Source organism: Vipera ursinii (assembly GCF_947247035.1).
Source record: "Vipera ursinii genome assembly, chromosome: 3".
Classification (NCBI taxonomy): Eukaryota; Metazoa; Chordata; class Lepidosauria; order Squamata; family Viperidae; genus Vipera; species Vipera ursinii.
In genome coordinates this window covers 33931565-33958158 of record NC_139516.1, presented here as the reverse complement: position 1 = coordinate 33958158, position 26594 = coordinate 33931565, and the positions used below count along the sequence as shown (strand labels likewise).

At 37.7% G+C, this 26594-nt stretch overlaps 1 protein-coding gene across 2 annotated transcripts; it reads left to right on the top strand.

The window, feature by feature from the left end:
* The first annotated feature begins 602 nt into the window (after positions 1–602).
* On the top strand, positions 603–26594 carry KLHL12 (kelch like family member 12). 2 transcript variants are annotated; one of them, XM_083358583.1, is made up of 12 exons: positions 603–792; positions 1426–1662; positions 2904–3057; positions 5898–6115; positions 6969–7118; positions 8321–8435; positions 14782–14888; positions 15928–16123; positions 17773–17931; positions 19840–19938; positions 22665–22851; positions 24904–26594. In XM_083358583.1, exons 2-12 carry the CDS (start codon positions 1480–1482, stop codon positions 25028–25030), a joined length of 1695 nt encoding a protein of 564 aa, XP_083214709.1. In that variant the 5' UTR covers positions 603–792; positions 1426–1479; the 3' UTR covers positions 25031–26594. The 2 variants fall into 2 exon arrangements, with proteins under 2 accessions (XP_083214709.1, XP_083214710.1); XM_083358584.1 differs by having other exon boundaries at positions 654–768.

Genomic DNA, 26594 nt, shown 5'->3' with positions numbered 1-26594 from the left:
CCAAAATGTTGTACGCGACCCTGTAGAATAGTTTTTACTAGTCCAGGCAGTCACCAGGAGTCAATAACTGAATCAAATATAAACCACCACCACCACCCCATTTTTATTTCAACCATTTGTTTAGCGCAGCGTTTCCCAACCTTAGGAACTTGAAGATGCGTGGACTTCAACTCCCAGAATTCCCCAGCCAGCTATGCTGGCTGGGGAATTCTGGGAGTTGAAGTCCACGCATCTTCAAGTTCCTAAGGTTGGAAAACGCTGGTTTAGCGCGCCTTTGCTGTATCACCAGAAGCTATTTAAGCAGTGTGATAAAGCAAAGGATAACATTAAAAACCGAGGAGGAAAGAAAAAAAAAAGCAGTCACATTCCCTCCGGCAAGGCACTGAACTGAACAGACGAGGCGGGCGACGACAATGCAAGCTTTTGGTTGCTTAGCAACCGAGGCGAAACAGATTCCCTCTGTTCCTCCCTTCCTCGCGCCGCAATTCTTTGCACATGGGTTCAAATAGATCGGCCTTTTTTTTTTTTGTCTCTGCCTCGGCGCAAATGGTGACGCAATCGGCACGCGCCTAATGTGAAAGAGGAAGGAGACGTGTGGGTTTTGAGGAAGTGGGAGTTTCTCCCCAACCTGAAAATGTTACCGTGATGGATTTGGTAGAAATGTTTCGCCGGCGGTTCTTTTCCCTGCTCGGCTCAGTAGAATACGGACCCTGTTTTGATTGCATGGCTTGAAGAGCTCGCCGGTATCCGGCAGGGCTCTGCAGATAGGTCAAATCATAAGAAACGGAGCAGGTGAATCCTCTGCCTTAGGTTGCGCTCTTTTTCTACAAAAATTGGAGTTAATTAGGGTTTGGGGAAAGTCGTTCTTCCCGCTCCGCAGTTATATACGAATATGCTATTATATAGCCGGGCTTCAGGTTGAAGAATAAGCATATTGCCTTCCGGTGGCTAGTGAGATCAGTATTGGCAAAATTATCTGCACTGGTGGCTAAATCTGTTCGCTGACATAGATGGTTGGGCTAGGACAGAAGGATCCTTTCGTTAATTTGGGTGTTTTTTGCATTCAGTCGAGAACGTCCCTGGTGTATTTTCCAGCAGGAGCTCATTTGAAAGCTTCAATTGTGAATGAATTTCTTCTTATTGAATTAGCTGGAAAAGTTTATATTTATAAGGAGGATATGGCCTTGGCTTTTCATTTACGAAGTGTCAAGCTTATGCTATAGGAAGGCATATTTGCTGAAGTACTTAAAAGTGTGTGTTGAAGGTTGTAATTGTTGAAATGAAAAATAGGCTACTAAATCTGAATTGTAAAAAATACCTAAACTTTCTTTAGAGGAAAACAGATCGAACTCAGTACACATGTGTAGCACTTTGTTAACTGACTTGTAGCCTCCCACCCTAAAAAAAAAAATCTTTTCTTTACAGTTATTCATACTCTGAACCTGCCTTCTCAACACTCTTGTTGGCTGAGCTAAGACTATGGCTCCTAAAGATATAATGACTAATTCACATGCCAAGTCCATTCTTAATGCAATGAACTCTTTGCGAAAGAGTAACACACTCTGTGATGTGACCCTGCGTGTGGAACAAAAAGACTTTCCAGCTCATCGTATTGTATTAGCTGCTTGCAGTGACTACTTTTGTGCTATGTTCACAAGTGAGGTAGGAAAGATGCACATCAAACATATTTTGGGTATATATTTTTTCAAAAATACATATTATATTTTTATATTTATATATGTGTATATATATATATATATATATATAATTATCTTAGTCATGCTTTTCTAAAGTTGAATGTTGCCCAGTAAATAAATTTAAATTGTTAGAGTAATAATTGACAATACAATGTAATGAATAGGTAACAATGTTTCTTCTCCCTACAATTTAATTATATACAGGGATATTTCAACTTGTATAAAGGTTAATATGAAGTTCAACATTAAATCTGGTGTGCAAGTTGGGCCAACATCATAACTTTTGCACTGATGTATCTTCTTTAGTGGCTTTTCTCCTACATGGTGATAGAGAATCGGTATTTAAGAATTTCATTTTTATCTTGTTTTTGCATAATTTCCCTCTTTCACATCTTTATATATTTTTGTATGTATAGTATAACATATATAATCAAATAATATGAGTATTTGATCTCTTATGGCAATACATCATTTAAATCAGAGGTTCCTTAACTTGCACTCTTATGTGATGCTTTGGTAACCACAATTCTAATATGCATTTGAAATCTATAAGCAAATAATTTTAAAAAGCATTTCTGTTATATGGTTATGAATTCTGAACATATAAGACCTCTAGAAAAAAGGTGTGTTGAAGTACTATTTAAAAAAAGATTAAAATGAATAAAAGTTAAATTATTTTCTCAAAAGCAAAATGTTTGTTTGATGCTATATATTAGTTCTCCAGGAATCTTATACTTCTTGAATATTTTTTATTTGTTGTAAATTCATGCCTGTAAATTATCACTTAGTGAATTACTTTTGCCAAATGTGTCTGTAGGTGACCTGAAACAAAACTAGAAATGCTACTTCTCTAGGCCATAAATAGTACAGATATTATCAATAAATATATTTTATTTAAACCATATTTTGTAGACTAGTAACTTTTTTTCAGGAGGAGGATTTTGTTGTAGTTTATAAAAGAGAAATTCCTCTTAATTGGTATGGTGAATGAAATACCTTAAGCTCCTTAGAAAAAGCACTATTTGTGTCTTTGTTATAGTCTTTCAAGGATGCATATATAATAATTTTTACGTTACATGAAAAGTTTGAATAAGTGCTTATTTCATCTTATCCATACTTATGTTTTCCAAACTAGTATTCATAACCCAGTAAATATCATTAATATAAATCCTTGTAATTAAACATAGCTTCATTTGTAATTTGTAGCTTTCAGAGAAAGATAAACCCTATGTGGATATCCAAGGGCTAACAGCCTCAACTATGGAAATACTGCTGGATTTTGTATATACAGAGACGGTCCATGTGACGGTAGAAAATGTTCAGGAGTTACTCCCTGCAGCCTGTTTACTTCAGCTGAAAGGTAATGCCAGAAACAAATTATATAGAGCAGGAATCGAGGATAAGATGCATTCTCCAGACATCTTCAGTCTACAAAAATGAACAGAACTTTGCAAACATACTAAAGTTAGTAAGTTAAAGATGTATTAAATTAAAATAACATATGTATAGTCCTTGCTTACCAACCACTTATTCAGCAACTGCTCAAAGTTTTAATAGCATTGAATGAGTGGTACTTACAACTGATTTTCAAAGTTCCATCTTCTCCATTTGCTTAGTTCTGAATGCTGAATATTTTGAATGGCCATATAATAGTTTTCAGATAATTGATGATTGTCCTAGTACAATAATATGTGATTTTTCATTCTAGAAGTGTTTAAAATGTCAAAAAATATGGCAGTGGAGTCTAAATTCAGACTATAAATACTGATCATAACCGTATTTATATCAGTATTTTTATAAGCTGGAATTAAGTGGTATTTATGTCAAATAGGGCTTATTAAACTTATAAAAAGAAGTGTTTATGGCTTATAATGGCCATCTGTTTTACCCAGATTGAAATAATACACCTTTTCAACCCAATCTCTAAGGAAAGATTAATCATCATCTTTAGATGTGTCTTCTGTAAAACAGCAATATTAGCTTGTAAAGATACAGATTTTTTTTACTATAGTTGAAACCCAATATAACATTACACTTGTCAACATTCCAGTTAGGCGTCACGGCGTAACAGGCACAGGAAGACGGGACTCTGTCTTCCACATTTGATTTTGCCCCATTGAGGACGCTAAAAAGGGTCAGAAGTCACCCCGGAAAGGTGACAAAGAAGGAGACGACCATCGTCAATTGTGGAGGGGTGGTGGCCCTCTTGCTAGATCCAAGGAAGCCCTCCAAACCGGCGGGGGAAAGACTGGCTACATTCGTGTGGCCAGTCAGAAGCTGCTGTCAATCGAAGATAAGCACTAATTAGCAATTTTTGAGCAATGTGAATGGAACTGGATGAGACTTTATCCTCTTTTTATGACCTTAATATTACTCACCTGGAAAAAAGAATGCCCAAATGCCCTAATGAGAGAGGGAAGGGAAGTTTTTGCCCCGTTCCCTCAAGAAAAGAAAAGCGGCGAAGTAATTGCTTTGGGGGAAAATAGAGAAAACTACAAGATCAATTTGGAATGAATACAGATATATAGCTTTGAAATTTGGGGATTAAAAGTACCTTTGAGACTTTTTTTTAGAAAAGATTTTTGAAAGTCTATAAAATAGGCTTGGATTTGGAAAGCTGGAAGACGGTGTCAATGACATCTAGTGGCGAATCATGGCACTACAATTTATTATGCTTAAAGGAAACTTAGATAAGACTCTTTGTTCCCGGAAACTTTCACTTTTGCAGACTGCAGCTGCAAAAAGGGACCCTCCTGGACTATAAAGACTACATACAAAAACAAAATGGGTGTTTCATACTTAGCCACAAATGGTAAAAAACCATCTTTAATACTTGTCTCTGAAGCCCCCAGCTTGATTTACCAACAAAAAAATGTTAATGAATCTCAGAAAGAAATTCTTTTGATGTTGAAATCAGTCCAACAGACAATTGTTTTATTTCATGATGAGACTAAAAATAACGCAAATGAGATAAAAGAACAATTTTCTAACCTAACAAATCCAGACAATGACTAGAAAGAAGGAAAATTAGAAGAAATGGATCCAAAGATAGAGGACCTAAAGGAAGGAATTAATAGACAGATACAGACAAATGAAAAATTAGAAGATGCAGTGATAACATCGGAAATGGAAAAGATATCTCCCTTGTCAAGATCTCAAAACACATTTGAGAATAAGGAAGAAGAGCTGATCAAACAGATGATAAAGCTGTTAGGAGAAATGCTGAATACTGACAAACAAGAAATGAAAAGAAAAACTGAAGGAGAAGGATGGAGGCTGTTTAATGAATATAAATGGGTTGAGCGTTCTTCCAAAAATACTTCAATCAATTTCTCTTCTTCATTCCAAACAATATATACAAAAACAGAGGAAGAATTACTTGATGATTCAAATACACTGACTCGGAAAGTTATTTGGCAAAGGAAGAAAGCTAGAGTAAGACTGAAGAAAATAGAAGTTTTGATCTATTAGATGGGATATTATACTATTAAACGGATGTTTGAATATGGTTAAGAAAATAGATAACTGTTAGAAATGTATTATTATAATTAGGATAGGATTTGTAACTAGAATATTATACTTTGTTATGAGATGGGAAATATGAAAATTCTAAAATGGTTTGAATAAGGGAAGCTTTTGGTTACCCAAATATAATTTATTATGAGAAAATTATAAGTGATAGAGATATTTTGAACATTGATGGGAAATTAAAATTTTTAAAAAGCAGGAAAAACAGGATATTGATTGAAAGTGCAAATGCAATTGAGTTATATTATGGCTAGAAAAGATATAAAGTGACATTGATATTATCTATGATACCAGAAAAATGTGATGAAGATGTCTATATTTAATTGTACATGTATTAACAGTAACAAGAATTGTATTTGCCCAGTGTGGAAAAATGCATACCATTGGAAGAAGAGAGGATTAAGGAAGCACTGGATGGTGTAGTATTGGAACTAGACTGAGAAAGTTAATATGTACCACTGAATTACCAAAGGACCCAGACAACACGTTGTTTATTAAGTACTCATGATTGTAAAATTAGAAAATTAATAAAATAACATTACACTAACTGTGTTACTGTTCAATAGAAATAAATATTGCATATTTTCACTTTTAATTTAAATTTGATTCCCAGCTAATTTTTCAGAATTATGATTTGACCAAAGTGCCAACCATTATTTTATTTTCTTGTAGGAGTAAAACAGGCTTGCTGTGAATTTCTGGAAAGCCAGTTGGATCCTTCTAACTGTTTGGGTATTCGTGATTTTGCTGAAACGCATAATTGTGTTGATTTAATGCTGGCAGCAGAGGTTTTTAGTCAGAAGCATTTTCCAGATGTAGTACAACATGAAGAGTTTATCCTCCTCAGTCAAGAAGAAGTGGAGAAACTCATCAAGTGCGATGAAATTCAGGTAAGAACTCATCTGTTACTGCAGTTTAAGGCAAATAATATTTAACTGACGTGTGATGAATGCAAAGCAATCGTGTATTTGTCGAGCTGTATAAACAGGACTTTTGTATTCTTTTTACTATCACATAATCATGTATAGATTTAAAGCAGCTTTTTCAATGCAGTGTGATATAAGATTGTTTGCACACTAGTCATCCTTTCCTTTTTATGTTAATGTATTTGTCTAATGGGAAACATGGGAGGGTCTTTTTATTACTTATTTTTATCTCACCTTTATTATTTTTATATATAACTCAAAGTGGTGAACATACTTAATATTCCTTCCTTTTCCTATTATCCCTAACCCAAACTCACCTAATCAGCTTTTATGCTTAAAGTGGGATTAGAACTCACAGCCTCCTGGTTCCTAGCTTGATGCCTTAACCACCAGACCAAACTGGTTAAAAGTCCTATTTGAACGCTTCAAAATAAAAAAAATGAAAAAGAATATTAGTGAAATTATTATTTCTTCCCAGGCTGCCAATGAAAACTGCCCCCCCCTTCAGAGAGGACTTAAAAAAAAGCAGAAAAAGCCCTCAATTCAGTGATGATATTAGGAACTGTGTCCTCTGCCTTTAATCATGTGACATCTTGGAATTATACATCACATGTTCACACTTTATATTTGTGACAGTTGTAAGACAAAGCTACAGATTTTCATTGGTAGTCAAATGCCCGTAATATATGATTGGGTTTTTTCTAGCAGTCATAATTTGCTAAGCAGTTTTCCCCACAGTACAGGTACAGCCTGTGTCTGGGCTGCCAGGAGGCTATCTTTTGCAAAAGTCTGGTGAGTTTTGCTTCTTTTCTTGCAGGTCGCTTCTGAAGAGCCTGTCTTTGAAGCAGTTATTAATTGGGTGAAGCACTCAAAAAAGGAACGGGAAGCCTCTTTACCAGAACTTTTGCAATACGTGCGCATGCCACTTCTAACACCACGCTATATCACCGATGTCATAGATACTGAGGTTGGTCCAGGTTCTGTATTACTCATCTTTTAGAAGTGGTTAATACAGCTACGGTGGGCAATTTATGCTAAGTTGTTTGCAGACATTTCATTACCCAATTTAAGTAACATCATCATTGCTAGAAAGTGGTGTTAACGCCTGCTTATTGACTGGTGGAAGAGGTGTGTTCTGGTGTTTTGTTTCCTCCTTAGCTTTTTCGTTGTCTTTTTTGAATGGTGTATCAATGTTTATCTGTGTGTCTGTTGATGGCTGATTTGTCTGAATACCAAGCTTCCAGGAATTCCCTAGCATTTTATGGATTTTGCATTTATATTACTTACAGCATAGCATGTGAATACAAAAGGAATTAAATTCACATCAAAATACATACTTTGTTAGGCATTCCCCTCCCCCCCCATGGATTCCTGAATTTAGCACATTTTTTTTGGTTCAGGTTTCAATGGATGCCACTGTGTTCTAATACTGAGTGGGGGAGGGAAGCTTCGTTCCATGTTTTCCATACCATGTGCAATTTATATTGGTCAGGCATTACTTCCCTTGGGTCTATATCAGGGGTAGGCAACCTTGGCTCTTTTATGACTCGTGGACTTCAACTCCCAGAATTCCTGAGCCGGCTGGCTCAGGAATTCTGGGAGCTGAAGTCCACGAGTCATAAAAGAGCCAAGGTTGCCTATCCCTGGTCTATATTAAAGAAACCTCAGATAACATTTCTTTGGGAGAGTTATTGCAGTTCCTCAGATATTTTTTTATTGCTTTTTTCCCAACTTTGCAGTATCATTTTTCAGGTGAACTGAAAGCAGACCAATACAAACAAATCAGGGCTTCTTTTAAATACTCTGAATAAAAGTGACTTTTCCTCATGTTTTGGGTACTGCAACTGTCCTTCAGAAGTGTCTTTCACCAAGATGGTTTGATCAGGATTAGTGCTTGTGATACAGATGGTTCATTAGTATAAAACAAATAATCTAAAACTCAGCAATTTTATAGTAGCTTAATTGTTTAGCTCTAAAATGGGTTCCTTCTGCTACCACAACACAAATTTGTGTATGTCTATATAGGTCAAATTATTCTTTTACAAATACTGTTTTTAGTATAAATACAAATGTTTTTCTTTTTGTTGTTTTCATAAGGCAGTGTACCTCTGTGGTATTGCAAACTTGTATATATTGTAAAAATTATATAGTCTTGTTATATTTCCCCAGCCTTTTATCCGATGCAGTTTACAGTGCAGAGACCTTGTAGATGAAGCTAAAAAGTTTCATTTGAGACCTGAACTCAGGAGCCAAATGCAAGGCCCCAGAACCCGAGCACGTCTTGGTAAGTGGCAAAAGAGTCAAATTAAAGAAGAAAGAAATGTCACATTCCATTCTTATGTTTATTGTCTTTTGTCAGTTGCCAGGTTTAGGGCTTAGTAGATTCATAGTATTATGTTAACACTGCTGCAAAAGATACTGGGCTTAAAAAGTTAAAGATTTTATATATATCTTCCCAAAGGACATGCTGTATCTTATTAAGAGCTGTTTGTCTTACATGAATACAAAATGCTAAGCAAAATTAGATATTCTGTGTTTGACCTACTACCCTCAGAGTCTAGAATTGTATTCTTCTGATTCAAATTAATTAAATAGTTATTGAAAATAAATAATCAGACTCTTTTTGGAGAGCCAGTTTGGTCTAGTGGTAAAGGCACTATGCTGGAAAGCAGAAAACCATGAGTCAAATCCCACCTTAGCCATGATAGACTTTGGACCACTCTTAGCACAACTCACCTCACCAGGTTGTTGCTGTGGGGAAAATTGGAGGAACAAAGTGTGGATATGTTTGCTACATTGAGTTATTTGTAAAAAATAATAAATAATAAAGGCAGGATACAAATTATATGTGTGTGTGTGTATGTCTGTATGTATAAAATCAGTCTGTAAAACCAAACTATATGGGAAAGAAGAAATCTCAGAAGTGTGGCTGGCTGATGAGAGCTAAATAGTTCGAATATATACACATACACATATACATACATATATATGTGTGTGTAAAAGTTTTTACCAGTCAGGCTGGTTTTTAATTGATACACCTTGGGTTTTTGAACTTGCTATACTGCAGTTCTATTATTATGATTTCATTGCCTTGCAGCTCCAACCTAGGAGCGTTAAACAGGGCTCAAGTCGCAACTGCGATACATTGTGTATTCAAATTTCTTTTTTTGCTGACAATTTAACATATGTAAAGGTAAAGGTTCCCTTGCACATGCGTGCTAGTTGTTTCCGACTCTAGGGGCCGGTGCTCATCTCCGTTTCAAAGCTGAAGAGCCAGTGCTTGTCCAAGGATGTCTCCGTGGTCATGTGGCTGGCATGACTAGACGCCAAAGGAGCACGGAACACTGTTACCTTCCCACCGTAGTGGTCCCTATTTTTCTACTTGCATTTTTACGTGCTTTTGAACTATTAGGTTGGCAGAAGCTGGGACGAGTAACAGGTGCTCACTCTGTTATGCAGCACTCGGGATTTGACCCGCCAAACTGCCGACCTTCTGATTGACAAGCTCAGCATCCGAACCCACTGAGCCACCGCGTCCCTTATATTTATATATATAATCAGAAATATATTTCCATGTGAACAGCAATCCTTTAAAATGTTTAATTCGTTAAAACTTTTGAAGTGATCACTTGTTGAAATAATTTGAGTTTCAAAGGAGAATTCCAGTTTGCTCCATAAAAATAAAAGCAAAACATTTATCTAAATAATTGTTTGGTAATCAAAATACAGGGGAAGTAATGTTTTAAGCATAATTTATGTAATTTACAAACCTTCATAGGAGTGAGATCAGAATGTACCTTCAAGCCCCAAACATAGATGTTTGAAGAAAAATAGTACAAATAAGGCTTTTGTGCTTAGTCACCAGCATACTGTGTCTTATCTAGTTCAGATGGATGGAGCGATGACTGGCCTTGCTATTGTTATATTTTAGGTGCTGTACATCAGCGGTCCTCAACCTTTCCGGCTCAGTGGACTGGCGGAGGTGGCAGCAGCAGTGGGGGTAGAGAGGGGATGGTTTCGCACACACACAGTTTTTATAAAAGCAGCTGGCTGCGCATTTGCACATGCACACAACGGTCTGCGGCCCGGAAACAAAATACCTATTTGTAAACTAATTAGAAGAAATTACACTGGTTACTACTGAAATATAATGTAACCTCAAAATTATCTTTCTAAGTGAAGCAATTAACTGAATACAATAGAATGAGCTCACCAAAAGCCAGTATAGAACATAGCTAGGAAGCAAATGCACAGCTGCAGAATAAAGTCAGATTGTCAGAAAATGTCTCACAATTATGTGGCTCAGGTTAGCAAGAATAATTAGCATAATAATTTTGGAAAAGAAAGGACAATTTGTTTCATGGCAGTTGAATTGCCTTTCAGTTGTGTATTTAATGATTGCTTGATTTTTGTTACCACATTATTAAAGAAGGGAAAAATCAACAATTAACATTTAAAATACAATATTGTTAACATATTATTAGCTATTGAACATATAAAAGAAATGCATTGGTATATTCTAGTGTTTGATTATAACAGGGATTAATATGCTTAACAATTCCATACAGTATAGCTTTCAAGCAGAAAGTAAGGGGAGTAGTGGAAAATCTGAACAAAATTGTTCAGTGAAATATTACAGTTTTCTTGGTGAAGAATTTTAAGAAGATAGGAGATTTCAGTATTAATATAAACATAGTTCATTACTCAACTACATAGTTCTTAAATAAATGTTTAGGAGTATGTGTTAATTACTTTTTGTTTACTAATGTTTATATGCTTCCTTCTCTTCTGATTCCAGACAGCTTACAGCATATAAGATAAAATCATAAAATGAGTCTGTAAAATCAATAAATAGTAAATAACTACTAAAAACTGTAAAACTATAAACTTATTTCATCATCTCCCAAAATATAATCAGGGTAGGGTACATCTAATATCGGGGAAAAGAGATTCCAAAAGGGGTGGGTTGTTACTGAGAAAATCAATCTCCAAGATCAAACTCCCTGATTTTTTTTTTCAGGGTGAGTAACTGGACCAGGATATGAATAAGGCAGAATCTACATGAAGAAGATAGTTCCAAAGGTTAACAAGGTCCCAAAATAGAAAGGGTTTTATTAATGATCATCAGGACCATGTATTGGGCATAAAAAGCTGCAACTAACTAGTTCATCTAGTTACAATTGGTGCTGTTATTCTAAGCTGGCTAAATACTGGTCAGAAGCAGGCCACTGCATTCTCTATGAGTCATAGGTTGGACCATCTAAAGTGAATTGCCATAGTCTGAGAGATGACATCAGTATGAGTTTCTGTCTTCAGTGCCTCTAGGTTTAGGAAAGGGTACAACTGTTGATTCCACTAATCTGGCTAAAGGCTCTCCCAATTGCAGCTTCCAAACACACTTTTGCAGGAGCTGTAAGTTGAAGGGAAATCTCCGATTGAGCACCATTACCTTCAGTACCAATTAGGAAGATCCATGACACCAGAAAATTTCTGAACTAAAATCAACATGATCTCACTAGAATTCAGTTGCTGTCTGTTTCACTCTATCCAGTTCCTTAGAGCAGGGGTCCCCTAGTCCATGGACCAGCATCGGTCCATGGCATGTCAGCAACTGGGATGTGCAAACAAGCAAAGCCCCATCTGCAGGATGAAAGCAGCATGTAAAACCATGCCCCCTCCGATCCACAGAAAACACGCTCTCCACAGAGAGAGTTTTTCGATGCCCAAAAGATTGGGGGGCGGGGTGTGTGCCTTACAGTCTCCAGGCACTGTTCAGCTAGAGATTATGAAGTAAAGCTGGGTGTAATCAGCATATTGATGATACCTAATACCAAATCAATGGGTGACCTGTCTCAGAGGCTACATACAGATGTTGAATAAGATGGGGAAGAGAGGACTATGCCTCAGGGCACCTTTTCTCCAGCTTCACCATTATCCGTTCAGGGAGAAGCCACAATTAATGTAGAAAAGTGACTCCGATCACCGACTCTTGCAGGTGGTTCAAAAATATATTGTGATCAATGGTATTAAATACCACTGAGGGATTTGGCAGGACGAGAAGGGACACAATTCCTCACCCCCACATCCCATTGTGAGCCATCAGTAAAAATGACCAGTGTAACCTGTCCCAGGCCCAGGTCTGAATTCAATTAGAAAAGAGGTAAGGACATGCAGCAGTTCAGTTCTGAGTGTAGAAAGATGCTTCAGATATGCTCTTGTAGTAAAGATAGTCCTAGAGTTATAACCACTTGTTCAATGACCATTCAGAATTTCAGAGGCGCTGAACCATGGTTGCTGTTATTGCGTTTTCTCCCAAGGAGTATTCCATACTATGTAATACGAGATCTCAAGAATCTCGTACTTCGCAGTGTCCACACACCCACACTACAGAGTGGCCTCTGCTGGCACAATTACATTTCATAGCAATGGTCTGCCCATAGTCCCCATTTGCACTCAGTAGTGCCTACCCTCAGCAGTCATCCAACTGCCTGCAACTCTGGTTTGCTTCCCTAGGACTCCAGTCACGTGAGAACCTCTTACAACCTGTACAGACTTTGGGTTATGACTACAACCAGGACAGCGAGGATTGCTGTTGCTAAGCAGTGCAGTCATCTGACAACCATATCGCTTAGCAACGGAAATTCTGGTCCCAATTGCCATCATAGCCTGAGGACTGCCTGTCTCAGTTGCAAAATCCGTATAGCAGCCATTCGCAGTTACAGAGACCTTTGAAGTTTAACTTTGCTCTTGGGTTTACTGTTCTTTTTTAGAGTAAACAGATAGCAGGTCAAATTGGCTGGGTAAACAGAGTTGTAGAGGTTTATAAATTGTGGGCCAATTTCACACAAGGGAGGGAAACCACTATTTATTTTATTTTATTTATTTTAATTCCATTTATATCCCGCCCTTCTCCGAAGACTCAGGGCGGCTTACAAGCTAAGCAGTAGCCTTCATTCTATGTATATGCCTGCTTATTAGGGCTTTCACACACACCCCAAGCGGCATTATTACAAAGTCAGCTTAATTGCCCCCAACAATCTGGGTCCTCATTTTACCTACCTCGGGAGGATGGAAGGCTGAGTCAACCTTGAGCCTGGTGGGATGCGAACCTGCACTAATTGCAGGCAGCTGGTGTTACTTAAGGAGGCATTAGCCCACTGCTCCACCAAGGCTCTGAAACTTCAGTAGTGCCTACCCTCAGCAGTCATCCAACTGCCTGCAACTCTGGTTTGCTTCCCTAGGACTCCAGTCTTGTAGTAAAGATAGTCCTAGAGTTATAACCACTTGTTCAATGACCATTCATTGAAATATATCAGTATTCAATTAGGGGAGACAATTTATGGGCATGTTTTTTATGTATAAGGGACGCGGTGGCTCAGTGGGTTAGGACACTGAGCTTGTCGATCAGAAGATCGGCAGTTTGGCGGGTCAAATCCTGAGTGCCGTGTAGCAGAGTGAGCGCCTGTTACTCGTCCCAGCTTCTGCCAACCTAGCAGTTCGAAAGCACGTAACAATGCAAGTAGAAAAATAGGGACCACTACGGTGGGAAGGTAACAGCGTTCCGTGCGCCTTTGGCATCTAGTCATGCCGGCCACGTGACCACGGAGACGTCCTCGGACAAACGCTGGCTCTTCGGCTTTGAAACGGAGATGAGCACCGGCCCCTAGAGTTGGAAACGACTAGCACGCATGTGCGGGGGAACCTTTACCTTTACCTTTTTATGTATTCTTTTTCCTTGTCTTGTTTAGTTTTGCTTTGTTTGGGGGGGTTGTTTTTTGGGGGGGGGAAGTTTGTATTTTAACTTTGGTACTAAAAATATATACAAAAAAAGCAGCTGAGCTTTTCCTTTTGTCAGAACTGCATAGCAGCTGCAAAAGGCAACCATGTATCCTACTGTAGGAAAAGATGCTGTTAAGCAGTTGTAGATAGTTATCATATGATTTTGTACTCAACTGAAGTGCTACACAGCTCTAGTATAAAATACCCTGAGAACCTTATGCTATTTTTTTTACTTTAGATGATTTGTCCCACCTTTATTATTTTTATAGATAACTCAAGGCAGCAAATATATATAATACTCCTTCCTCCTCCTATTTTTGCCACAATAACAGCCACAATAACAGACTTTAGGGGACTAGTCTAAGGTCACCCAGATGGTTTCCATATCTAAGATGGGACTAGAACTCTCATTTTCCTGGTTTCTATGCCAGCATCTTGTTTCCTTCAGGAAAAAGTATTTGAATATGATAGTGATTTTGTACTTCTTTATTCAGAATGTTATTGTCTTTGCATTTATCCTGCTTGGTTGCAGTGTTCACTTATTTCGTACTGCTGTAACATAGCTTGCATATAAAGTTTTCAGCGCATAATACAACAGTGAGGGTGGTTTTCAGCTTGCTTTTCCCTGACCTTGGTTAGGAACAAGAGTAAGTGACTAGGCCAAGTTTATCCAGGTGGTTTTGTGCGTAAGGGAAATGCTAAATCCTAAATCTTCCCACTTCTACTCCAGTTCGTTTGGTAGTATACCCCACTGGCTTTCAGTTTATTTTAAAAGTTAGTTAAAAATTTTATTCCATTTTTTATTTGTAAAGCTTACTGATGTGTACATTATGATGGTCCCTTTCATTTAGGTGCCAATGAAGTTCTCTTAGTAATTGGGGGGTTTGGAAGTCAACAGTCTCCCATTGATGTGGTGGAGAAATATGACCCCAAAACGCAAGAATGGAGCTTCCTACCAGTATGTAATTATCTGCTTCATCATATATGTTTAACACAACAACATGCTATTTATATATATGAAACATTAGGTGTCTGCTTGCATATAATTCATTAATCTAAGATTCCTAGAGCATTTTTCCTTTAAAAAAAAGCAAGATTTCTTTGGCAGGATGAAGTTTAATGCAAAGAAGCATCATGCAAAGAATTTTTTCCTTGCCCAATGCTTCTAATTTCACAGTGTTCTTTCTCTAGTTGCTTTCCACCAGTAATGTTTGAATAGATAAAAAAGAAATCTGTCAGAGGAAGAACATTTATCAGTATGTTTTTCTAGAAATCTCCATGTAGGAATGGGTATAAAACTGGAACACCCTATTTGTGAAGAGTAGAAGATAACTCTCTTCCTGTCTATATACTACCGTACTCATGGAAGTAAGACAGTAGTATACTGCTAGGTGAATGGATTGTTACACAGATGGGTAGAGACAGGAACAGAGTCACGGTCAGACAGTTGTTGGTTTTTATCTCAGTATTTGTTAATGGAATGACAGTGCTAAGCAAACCACCTTCTCACATTTCTAAAATTTGCTTCCAAAACTATTTAAGGAATACTGAGAAAACCATATTGTGTGTAAGATTGCTACATCAGGATTTAAGAATATCCCAAACAAAATATCGCTTTATTATATTTTCAAAGTTACATAGAAGACATTTTCCTGGTTTTTATAAGACATTTCTTCTTCTCTCTGAATTAAAATTCTCCAGAATTTCATTGCGGCCATAAAGATCCGGTTTATTTTATGCTGAGAAAAGCATATTTGTGTTCCTTTTTGAAGAGGCAAGCATGGGAAATTTGAGTATTATTGTTGCAGATGAACTGGACACATACATATAAACCATGTCACATTAGTCCATTATGATTGCAGAATCTTCTCTGTGTTGGATACAGTTTACATTTTTTTTCTTCCCAATTCTGCATTCTAGCCTTAGAAAATTGTTAGTGTCAGTTTCTTTTTAGATACAAAAATTGGATTCTATTTTCTCTGTTTTAACTTACATAGAGCATCAGCCGCAAAAGACGCTATGTTGCTACAGTTTCCTTGCATGACCGGATATATGTGATAGGTGGCTATGACGGCCGTTCACGTTTGAGCTCTGTGGAATGCTTAGATTATACTTCTGATGAAGATAGCATTTGGTACTCTGTAGCTCCAATGAATGTTCGACGGGGTCTAGCAGGGGCCACAACTCTAGGAGGTATGTATTGAAAAACAACTAACTAATGATTATTCTTGGAAAAAATCCACGTGTGGAAAATATTTAATGATGAATGGTGCTCTCTGAGCTTGGTTGTTTTCTTGCAGACAATTCATTATCCAAACTAGGTAACATCATCAGTGCTAGTAAGGATCTGGTAATTAATATTACCAACAATAATAATTAACCAAAGTAATAACCCAACCTCCCACAAGAGAATGAATACATGGCAGGAATGGGGGATGGAAAATGTTTGTATAGATTTCTCTGTTTGCCATACGTTGCTATATCTGACTTGTGCATATTTTTTTAAAATGATTCAGTTACGCATGCAAAGAGCAAGTCTAATTTCATTTTGAATGAGAGATTGAAATGAATGTTCAGTATCTTTTATCGTGTATGAACTTTTTTACCATTTTCTTTTAAATAATTTTCAAAATACATACACCTCGGTCTGTTTATCTGTCCTAAATACACTTTTTGTCTTTTTCTGCAATTTTCAATTTGTATATCCTAAAGAAACTAGGACAGAATTTTTGAAGCTAGAGAACCAATCACTTGTGTATACAAGAATTGGTCCTCCTGATTTAGGGATTTAATTTCACAAAGGTTAATTTTGAGGAGTTAATTAGTTTAATACAGAGCTTTGAAGAGTGCAACCCACCAGCATTACTAATTTCTTTCTCCAGAGACATGGAACCAGAAATGTTAGAGTTTGGAGAAGGGAGCTTAATGGTCAAAATGTTCTATTCCATCTTTTATAAACTTTATAAAGTATCCCAGCCCCATCTACTTTTGCATGTGATCCTCAACATGACAAGGAAATTTCCAAATTTCTTAGCTTGATTTCTAAGCCAGTGGAAAATGCACATGCCTGATGTAATATTTACTCCCTTTGGTAGTTCACCCTTGCTTTGATCATTTGTACTTGTATAAAATCATGAACACACAAAGTATTAATACTGCTTTATAAAACCCTAGTAAGACCACATCTGGAATATTGCAATCATTGTTGGTCACCAGATCACAAAAAAGATGTTGAGTCTGGAAAAAAATCAGAGAAGAGCAACTAAGATGATCAAAGGCATGGAGACTAAAACATACGAAGAACGGCTGTAGGACTTGGGTTTGGCTAGTCTAAAGAAAAGAAGAAATGGGGTGACATGATAGCAGTATTCCAGTATTTGAGGGGCTGCCACAAAGAAGAGGGGGTCACGTTATTCACCAAAGCGCACCAGAGGGCAGGACAAGAAACAATGGTTGGAAACTGAACAAACAGAGAAGCAACCTGGAATTTAGGAGAAACTTCCTGACAGTGAGGAAAATTAACCAGTGAAACAGCTTGCCTTCAGAAATTGTGGGTGTTCCATCACTGGAGATTTTTAAGAAGAGACTAGACAGTCACTTGTCTGAGATGGTATAAGTTCTCCTGCTTGAGCAGGGGGCTGGACTAGAAGACCTCCAAGGTCCCTTCCAGCTCGATTCTATTCTTATTATAAATTTCTATATTTCATTTGATATGCTATGGGGGTGCTTTGGAAATAAAGTAAAACAGTAATACATATAATTTAATAAGAAAATTCTAGAAAAATTGTGATAAAGAAAAACCTTTCTCGTGAAATAGCTGACTCCAGTTTGCTCTGTTATAGATATGATCTATGTTTCTGGAGGTTTTGATGGAAGCAGACGCCATACCAGTATGGAAAGATATGATCCAAATATTGATCAGTGGAGTATGTTGGGAGATATGCAGACAGCTCGTGAAGGTGCAGGACTGGTTGTGGCCAATAATATTATCTATTGCCTTGGTATGTAAAAAACCCCTCCCATTTGGATGTCCTAGTATTAAGTGTTAATCAAACATACTCCGGCATCTACAGATTTTCTCTTGTATGTAATATATCAAGTATGAAAATATTTTTACCTGGAGTGCCCTTCAAAATTCCAGTATCTCAAAATTGTAACTGTACAGTAAAAGGGGTACTACAAGATAAAGCTTAGGAATTGTCAGAATTTCATCAATTCCTTAATATTTGTGCATTTAAGAGATACAGTAGCACCTTGGTATTGTTAATTGGTTCCAGGACAAAAGTGCTGAGACAAAATTTTCATATCAAAATGCACTGAGTACCAAATTTGATGAACTTCAAAGCATTTGAATATCAAGACACTGTATAAGAAAAAATTGCCCTAAACTATTAGATATTTTAAAAATTATAAGCATTGTAATATAATTTCATCTAGAAAAAGAGATGTTCCAAATCTAAGAAGTTTATTTGTAACAAATTAAAGTCTAGTTGAATTGGGTTTTATGAAATTAAAATGAACCTCCATCATTTTTCCTGGAATACTAAAGCTAATATATTCTGATACCTTATGAATGAAGAAAATAATTCAAGCCTTCTAGAATAACCTTTGGTCAACAAGTATGCCTAGATACTATAAATTGGCACTACAGCAGCCATTATGTCCAGGCAATTAGTATAATTATGCAGCAAAGTATAACACTATTCACTATGTAGTATATGTCCAAGGCTGGCATTTGTAAATCAAATCTCTATTATGGCCGTAGACCAATATAAGGAAGGAGGCTGGGGGTACAGTTGTTGGCTATAAGATATAAAAGATATGTAATTAAAAATTAAAGGTATATAGAAAGAGCAAGAGTCTAAAATAAGGAATAGCATTAGATGGGTATAGGAGAGCATAAAGGTTAATATGTGGAAAACTAAATTAGATTACAAAGTTAATATTGTAGATTAGGTGCTTATTAAATGTAATTTATAGTGCAGATAATCATCCAATGAATTTTGAACGCTGTCACACAGAACCAGAAACATAGTATGTTGTAACAGGGTTGGTAGCTGAAAACAACAGGATGGTGTAAAATTGTCTTGTGTGCCTGTATATTTATTTAATAATGGTAAGATGAGGCTAGTGCAAATGTCTCTGTGGTACAAGCACTGGAGAGACCATGTTCTGTAGTTCTGTGTCTTGAGACACATGGTCTGTAGTCTCCAGTGGCAAGGGGCATTTTCTCTCCAGGAAAGGAATCTTCCTACATCAGCCTTTTTTTAATACAAAGTTTTATTACTTTATAATATGTGATACAATTGAAATACAAAGTAAATAGCGGAAAAGATGGGGAAGGGAAAAGGGAGTAGAAAAGGGAGGAAAGGGAGGGAAAAAAGGCATTGACTACTGACTCCCTTTGGTGCAATAAAGTAGCAACTTCGAACCTCAACTTTTTACTTTTACAAAATAATATAAACTAGCCATTTCAATAACATCAAATCTATCTAATCGGTAAAGCCCACAGTCAAATTTTCATTTTTTCCCCCCATCTCAAGCACAAAATCTAGAAGCGGTTTCCACGTGGCAATAAAAGTATTGGTATTTTTTTCTTTAATCAGTGCAGTCACCTATTTCAGCTTTTAAGGACAGCCTGATATCGTAACGGAGTAAAGGCCTTTTGGGTTTAAGGCTGATATTTGTAGAATTTCTTTTTTCAGCATCCAAATAATAAAAAGCTAGGAGTGTAATTTAGGACCTCTGTATACTATTGCTGCACAATCAGTATGGTTACAAATCTGTGTTTCTTTTTTTTTCCTTCCCCACTATGGATCTTTTTGCTTTTTATGGGTTTCCTTTATTCTGAGTCTGAATATAAAAGAAGTAGAGAGACTTATTTTACTTTCTGTTGTGTATGCGTTTAGGTGGGTATGATGGTCTAAACATCTTAAATTCCGTGGAGCGATATGATCCCCATACAGGGCATTGGACCAATGTGACTCCAATGGCTACTAAACGCTCAGGTGAGATTTCTGATTGGGTTATGGAATTATGGAACAAAATCTAAATGCTTTCTAGATAGAATAAATCTAAATAAGAGAAAGAGATAAAATAAAAGTCTACATCTTTCTGTAAAATGTATACATTATTTTATAGAGATCCAGTCAGACACATTTAGTAGACGGTATCTGTTGAGCAAAAGTGTTTTCCTCACGCAGCCTTCCTGAAAATATTTTTAAAAAATACATTTAACTATGGAGCTAGAATTCCCCAAGCTTACCAGTGATCAGGTTTTTCCAAAATCTCTTCTCTATCTTTACAACATAAACCACATTTTTTCTCACTCTATTATGTTTAGTAGACATTTTATATGTGCACTTCCTTGGACATCCTGAAACAACATCACCACAAATTAATTTACTATTAATTTAAACTTTCAGTAGTAATTACGAATATTAAAGAAAGTAGTTAAGAGTGAGGGCATATGCAGTTGTTATTACTAGGCTTTTATTCTTTTGTTGTTGTTAGTTGCGAAGTCGTGTCCGACCCATCGCGACCCTATGGACAATGTTCCTCCAGGCCTTCCTGTCCTCTACCATCTTCTGGAGTCCATCTAAGCTCACGCCTACTGCTTCAGTGACTCCATCCAGCCACCTCATTCTCTGTCGTCCCCTTCTTCTATTGCCCTCAATCTTTCCCAGCATTAGGCTCTTCTCCAGTGAGTCCTTCCTTCTCATTAGGTGGCCAAAGTATTTGAGTTTTAGCTTCAGGATCTGGCCTTCTAAAGAGCAGTCAGGGTTGATCTCCTCTAGGACTGACCGGTTTGATCGCCTTGCAGTCCAAGGAACTCGCAGGAGTCTTCTCCAGCACCATAGTTCAAAGGCTTCAATTCTTTGGCGCTCAGCCTTTCTTATGGTCCAGCTTTCACTGCCATACATTGCAACTGGGAAGACCATAGCCTTGACTATACGGATTTTTGTTGACAGGGTGATGTCTCTGCTTTTTAGTGTGCTGTCTAGATTTGCCATGGCTTTCCTCCCAAGGAGCAAGCGTCTTTTAATTTCTTGGCTACAGTCCCCATCTGCAGTGATCTTGGAGCCAAGGAAAATAAAATCTGTCACTACCTCCATTTCTTCCCCATCTATTTGCCAGGAATTGAGAGGGCCAGATGCCATGATCTTGGTTTTCTTAATGTTTAGTTTCAACCCAAGTTTTGCACTCTCCTTCTTCACCCGCAACACCAGGCTCTTTAGTTCTTCTTCACTTTCTGCCATTAGAGTGGTATCATCTGCATATCTTAGGTTGTTGATGTTTCTTCCGGCAATCTTAATTCCAACTTTTGATTCATCTAGCCCTGCCTTTCTCATGATGTGCTCTGCATATAAGTTAAATAGGCAAGGCGACAGTATACAGCCTTGCCGGACTCCTTTCCCAATTTTGAACCAATCAGTGGTTCCATGTCCAGTTCTCACTGTTGCTTCTTGGCCCGCATGTAGATTTCTCAAGAGACAAATAAGATGGTCTGGTATGCCCATCTCTTTAAGGACTTGCCACAGTTTGTTATGATCCACACAATCAAAGGCTTTAGCATAGTCAATGAAGCAGAAGTAGATGTTTTTCTGGAACTCTCTAGCTTTCTCCATGATCCAGCGTATGTTAGCAATTTGATCTCTAGTTCCTCTGCCTCTTTGAAATCCTGCCTGTACTTCTGGTAGTTCTCGATCCACATACTGCTGGAGTCTAGCTTGTAGAATTTTAAGCATAACTTTACTAGCATGAGAAATGAGTGCAATGGTGCGATAGTTTGAACATTCTTTGGCACTGCCTTTCTTTGGAATTGGAATGTAAACTGATCTTTTCCAATCCTGTGGCCACTGTTGAGTTTTCCAAATTTGCTGGCAAATTGAGTGTAGCACTTTTACTGCATTGTCTTTTAAGATTTTGAATAGCTCAGCTGGAATACTGTCACCTCCACTAGCTTTGTTGTTGCTCAGCTTTTCTAAGGCCCACTTCACTTCACATTCTAGGATGTCTGGCTCGAGGTCAGTGACCACCTCATTGTGATTATCAGGGACGTTAAGCTCATTCTTGTATAATTCTTCTGTGTAATTTTGCCACCTCTTCTTAATCTCTTCTGCCTCTGTTAGGTCCCTGCCATTTTGGTCCTTTATCATGCCCATTTTTGCATGAAACGTTCCTTTCATCTCTCCAATTTTCTTGAAAAGATCTCTGGTCCTCCCTATTCTATTGTTTTCTTCTATTTCTTTGCATTGTTCATTTAAGAAGGCATTCTTATCTCTTCTAGCTATTCTTTGGAATTCTGCATTCAATTGGGCATATCTTTCTTTTTCTCCCTTGCCTTTCGCTTCCCTCCTTTCCTCAGCTATTTGCAAAGCTTCCTATTAATTTAAACTTTCAGTAGTAATTACGAATATTAAAGAAAGTAGTTAAGAGTGAGGGCATATGCAGTTGTTATTACTAGGCTTTTATTCTACTTTGTATTATATAGTTTAGGGTAGCAAACAAACTTTATACTCCTCCTTCCTATTTTGCCCACAACAACCACCCTGTGAGGTGGGTTGGGCTAAGAGAATAATTGCCCCCAAGTCACCTAAGTTGATTTTTTGAACAAAGATAGAGGTTAGCATGTCTTACCAAAAGCAGACTATGCAGTTTCCTATAATCCTCCAGGTATGTCTAACGGAAGGAATTCATCTACTTTGCTATCAGATTTCATTACTTCTTGCAGGAGCTGGAGTAGCCTTGCTGAATGACCACATATATGTGGTTGGAGGGTTTGATGGAACATCGCATCTCTCCTCTGTGGAAGCTTATAACATCCGTACAGACTCTTGGACAACAGTAACAAGTATGACAACACCCCGCTGTTATGTGGGGGCAACAGTGCTCCGTGGAAGGCTTTATGCCATAGCTGGGTAAGCAGATAATGCTTGTGGAACTAACATTTATGATCCTTAAATGTACTAGGTACCCTCGAGATTTGTTTTGTTTTATGGAATTATAGCCTACATCTTCTATACCTCTCTAGATACCATTTATTTTGGGTATAATTAGATACTGTGTGCATACATGATCTGTTATCTTATTCAAACCCTTTAAAGTCATTTCTGCTTTGATGGAAGCTATACCTTTGTTTATATGGTGTATTTCACAGGCCAATCACATGCTGTTTGTTTGCCTGTGTATTTCTTGCTCCAAGTTACATAGATCAGTGCTTTTCAGCCCGTTGCACTGGCAGGTGGTATGCATACAGTGGGTTGGAAAACACTGTAAAAAAAAGTTTAAAAGTGTAGTGGGGGGATTGGCTAAAGCGGCGGCAGCACTGCATGGGCCTGTGGGAGAACCAGCTGGAGCTGCAGTGTTGCCAGGGCTCTGCTGAGCGTCCAGGATTGGTGCCGGGCTCCAGTTGATTGGTGCTTCCAGAAGCAGCGCGTAGCTGGAGGTGCACGGAAGAGAAAAGGAGGAGGAGAGAGTGGAGGATATAAAAGGTTTTGACGGGAAAGGGAGAGAAAAAAAAGACAATGGGGGAAAGGGAAGGGGACAGAAAAAGACAGAGAACCGCAGCCTTACGGAGAGAAGTCAGCTGGAGGTGCATCGAAGAGGAGAGGAGGGAGGGAGAGAGGAGAGGATATAAAAGGAGCAGGCTTTGGCAGGAGAAGGAAAAAAAGGGGACAGAGAAGAGGCTGTGGAAGGAGAACCCAGCAGGCAGGGAGGAAAAAGAGGGAGGAGAGGGAGAGAGGAAGAAGGGCCGACCACCCAGTTGACCGCCAAAGTAGTGGTGCATATTAATAAATATGGATAAATTTGTCATATTTATCAGTGCAAAGGGAAAGTGATTCAGCAAAGGAACTGTCACCGAACAAATTAAAACCGGTACTTTTTTATGGTTTGTAACATTTTATTAGATTATAGAATAAAGTACAAAAGCAAATAGGACACAGTGGGGAGGAGAAGGGGGAGAAAATTGAGGGGGAGTAGGGAAAAAGAAAAGGCATTGACTTCCAACTTCTGTTGCAGTGGAATGAAGCATTAACACTGAACCTCAACTTTTTACTTTTCCATAATAGTATAAACTAGCCATTTCTATAACAACAAACCAATCTAATCACTAAAACCCAAAATCCCCCCCTTTTTTAGTCATCCCGTTTTTGACACCTTGCTAAGCACTGATTGTACTCAAATATTGTCACGTCCTAAAAGTGATACAATCTGTGAAAATGTTGCACCTGGAGGGGAACATTTTAGATGACTTTTAATATCTACCTCATTATGATGTAGGTTTGAAACCAAAGATGTTAAAAAATAAGGCTGTTCTATGTCTGTGTCATGTTGACAAAACCAACAGTTTACTGTATATAAAATGACTGCATTCTGGTTCCATACCCAGATTATATATGCACTTGCCCTTGTCCTAAATTTCCTATAAAAATGTAAGATGGAAATTGGTCTATTGTATAGTAAGAGTAAAAATAGATACAGGTAGTCCTCGACTTATGACCACAATTGAGCCCAAAATTTCTGTTGCTAAGACATTTGTTAAGTGAGTTTTGCCCCATTTTACGACTTCTTGCCACAGTTGTTAAGTGAATCTGGCTTCTCCATTGACTTTGCTTGTCAGAAGGTCATAAAAGGGGATCACATGACCCAGGGACACTGCAACTGTCATAAATATGAGCTAGCTGCCAAGCATCCAAATTTTGATCACATGACCATGGGGATGCTGCAACGGTTTAAATTTGAAAAATGGTCATAAGTCACTTTTTTCAGTGATGTTGTAACTTTGAATGGTCATTAAAAGAACTTGTAACTCGACTGTATAGCAAGCTTTGCCTTATGCTAATTTCTGAATAGTTTTAAAAAGCTCTGAGAAGAGCTTTACTTTCCTCTGACAAAGGTATTGTGACAGTTCTGATTCCAAAAATCTGGACCACAGCAAGGTTTCATTTGTAAATCTCTATTGTATGCAGGTATGATGGAAACTCACTCCTGAGCAGTATTGAATGCTATGATCCTATCATCGACAACTGGGAAGTGGTGACATCACTGGGAACCCAACGTTGTGATGCTGGCGTTTGTGTGCTACGGGAGAAGTGACTTTAGGAAAGGCTTGCGAGAGCACTTCCATGGAACAATTACCAGAAAAAGCATTGACTGACTTGGAATTATTCATCTTGTAGCTGTGAATTAAGTCACTTTTAATATCTGGACTATGCTGCAAAACATCAACAAATCTACTGATTCTGGTTTGAAGAAAAACCCAGACACAATGCACTTTGACTTGACAATGGATGAACTGCATGCTTGTGTAGACTAACCCTGTAAAAATGAATGATCAGAGCTGCAAGAATGTCTGCCTCCTGGCCTGCTGAATATCTAAAATTAAGTTGGTCATCTCAGTGGTCTCTAATCATCAGCACGTACTCATTGAATTTTGAGCACATCCAAAGTTCAGTTTGTTCCTGAATATTTTCATATACTAAATATCCTGGTGAACATCGTATGAGCAGACCAAACTTTTTTTGGATATTTTTTTCAGATTCTGCACCAGCTTGCCCATATTCCTTCTGGAAAGCAATCAGGCACCAACTGATCTATGAAAATGAAAGATTCTGTATATTGATATACAAACTTTACATATGCAATACATAACGTGGGGCAAGGGGCAGACATAGAGGAAAATTAGCTACTGGGATATGCAGCCATGTCTGCTGGGAAGAACAATAGGCAAGCAAGCAGACAGCACTACATCTTTAAATATTTTTAAAAATACCAGAAGCTAGAATCAATATGCACTAGAGAAAAAAAATTATGTGCTAGTGCTTAAGCAACCACCAGGTTTATGTTTACATATGACGTCTAAGCTACAAACTTGCCAGTAGCAGAACAATGAAGGATGTTCTTGGCATCTTGAATGCGGCAATTATTTATAAATAATATGTGCTTTTGAAGAAAACCTTTCTCCAAGGTACTTTTTAGAGATTGGATGTGCCCACGCACTATGAGTTGATCACTTTGAATCATAAGACACTCCCAAAGGTACAGTGATAACCTTCAAGCTGCACTGCAAATAAGGTTGAAGAGATGCCTGTAAAGAGATTGCAGTGTATCTGTCCAGAATGAATGTCAGTACACATTTTTTGCATTTCAGTTTTGTTATTCTGTATTTCTGATGCTTCAGCCAGAAAAGTTAACTTCCTTCTTATCCACTAAGGATTTTTGAATAATCATCTCCAAAGCAAACTGGAACTATTGACTTGCTCAAGTCATTCCTCTGTGGTGGCACCTAAGATTCCCAGCTCCCTATCTCCTTAATATGCCTCTGATATATAATGCAGCTTGTATTAGATACGTGAAGACAAGTCACATTGCTGGTGGAAACATAACCCTGTGGATAATGCTCCTCCATCCTCAATTATGTCTTTGGCTTTCAGTGTGATCTTGGCATTTTCTCCCATAAATCTACTGAGGCTTTGTGTGTGTTATCCAATCAGGAACCAAGGGATGAATGTATTTATTTTCTTGGGTGTGGGTGACTTCTTGTTTTGGGGATGGGGGTACAATAGACTAATTATGCACTTTCAAATAACATTGATTTAAAAATCCTGACCTATCACACTAGTGTTTGATTCCTTTCATATGTATTTTTTAATAAAAGGAT

Coding starts and splice junctions, on each gene's coding strand:
- KLHL12 (XM_083358583.1), top strand. CDS start 1,480: ATGGCTCCTAAAGATATAATGACTAATTCACATGCCAAGTCCATTCTT. Junction 19,939..22,664: donor AATGGCTACTAAACGCTCAG/GTGAGATTTCTG, acceptor TACTTCTTGCAG/GAGCTGGAGTAGCCTTGCTG. Junction 22,852..24,903: donor AGGCTTTATGCCATAGCTGG/GTAAGCAGATAA, acceptor TATTGTATGCAG/GTATGATGGAAACTCACTCC.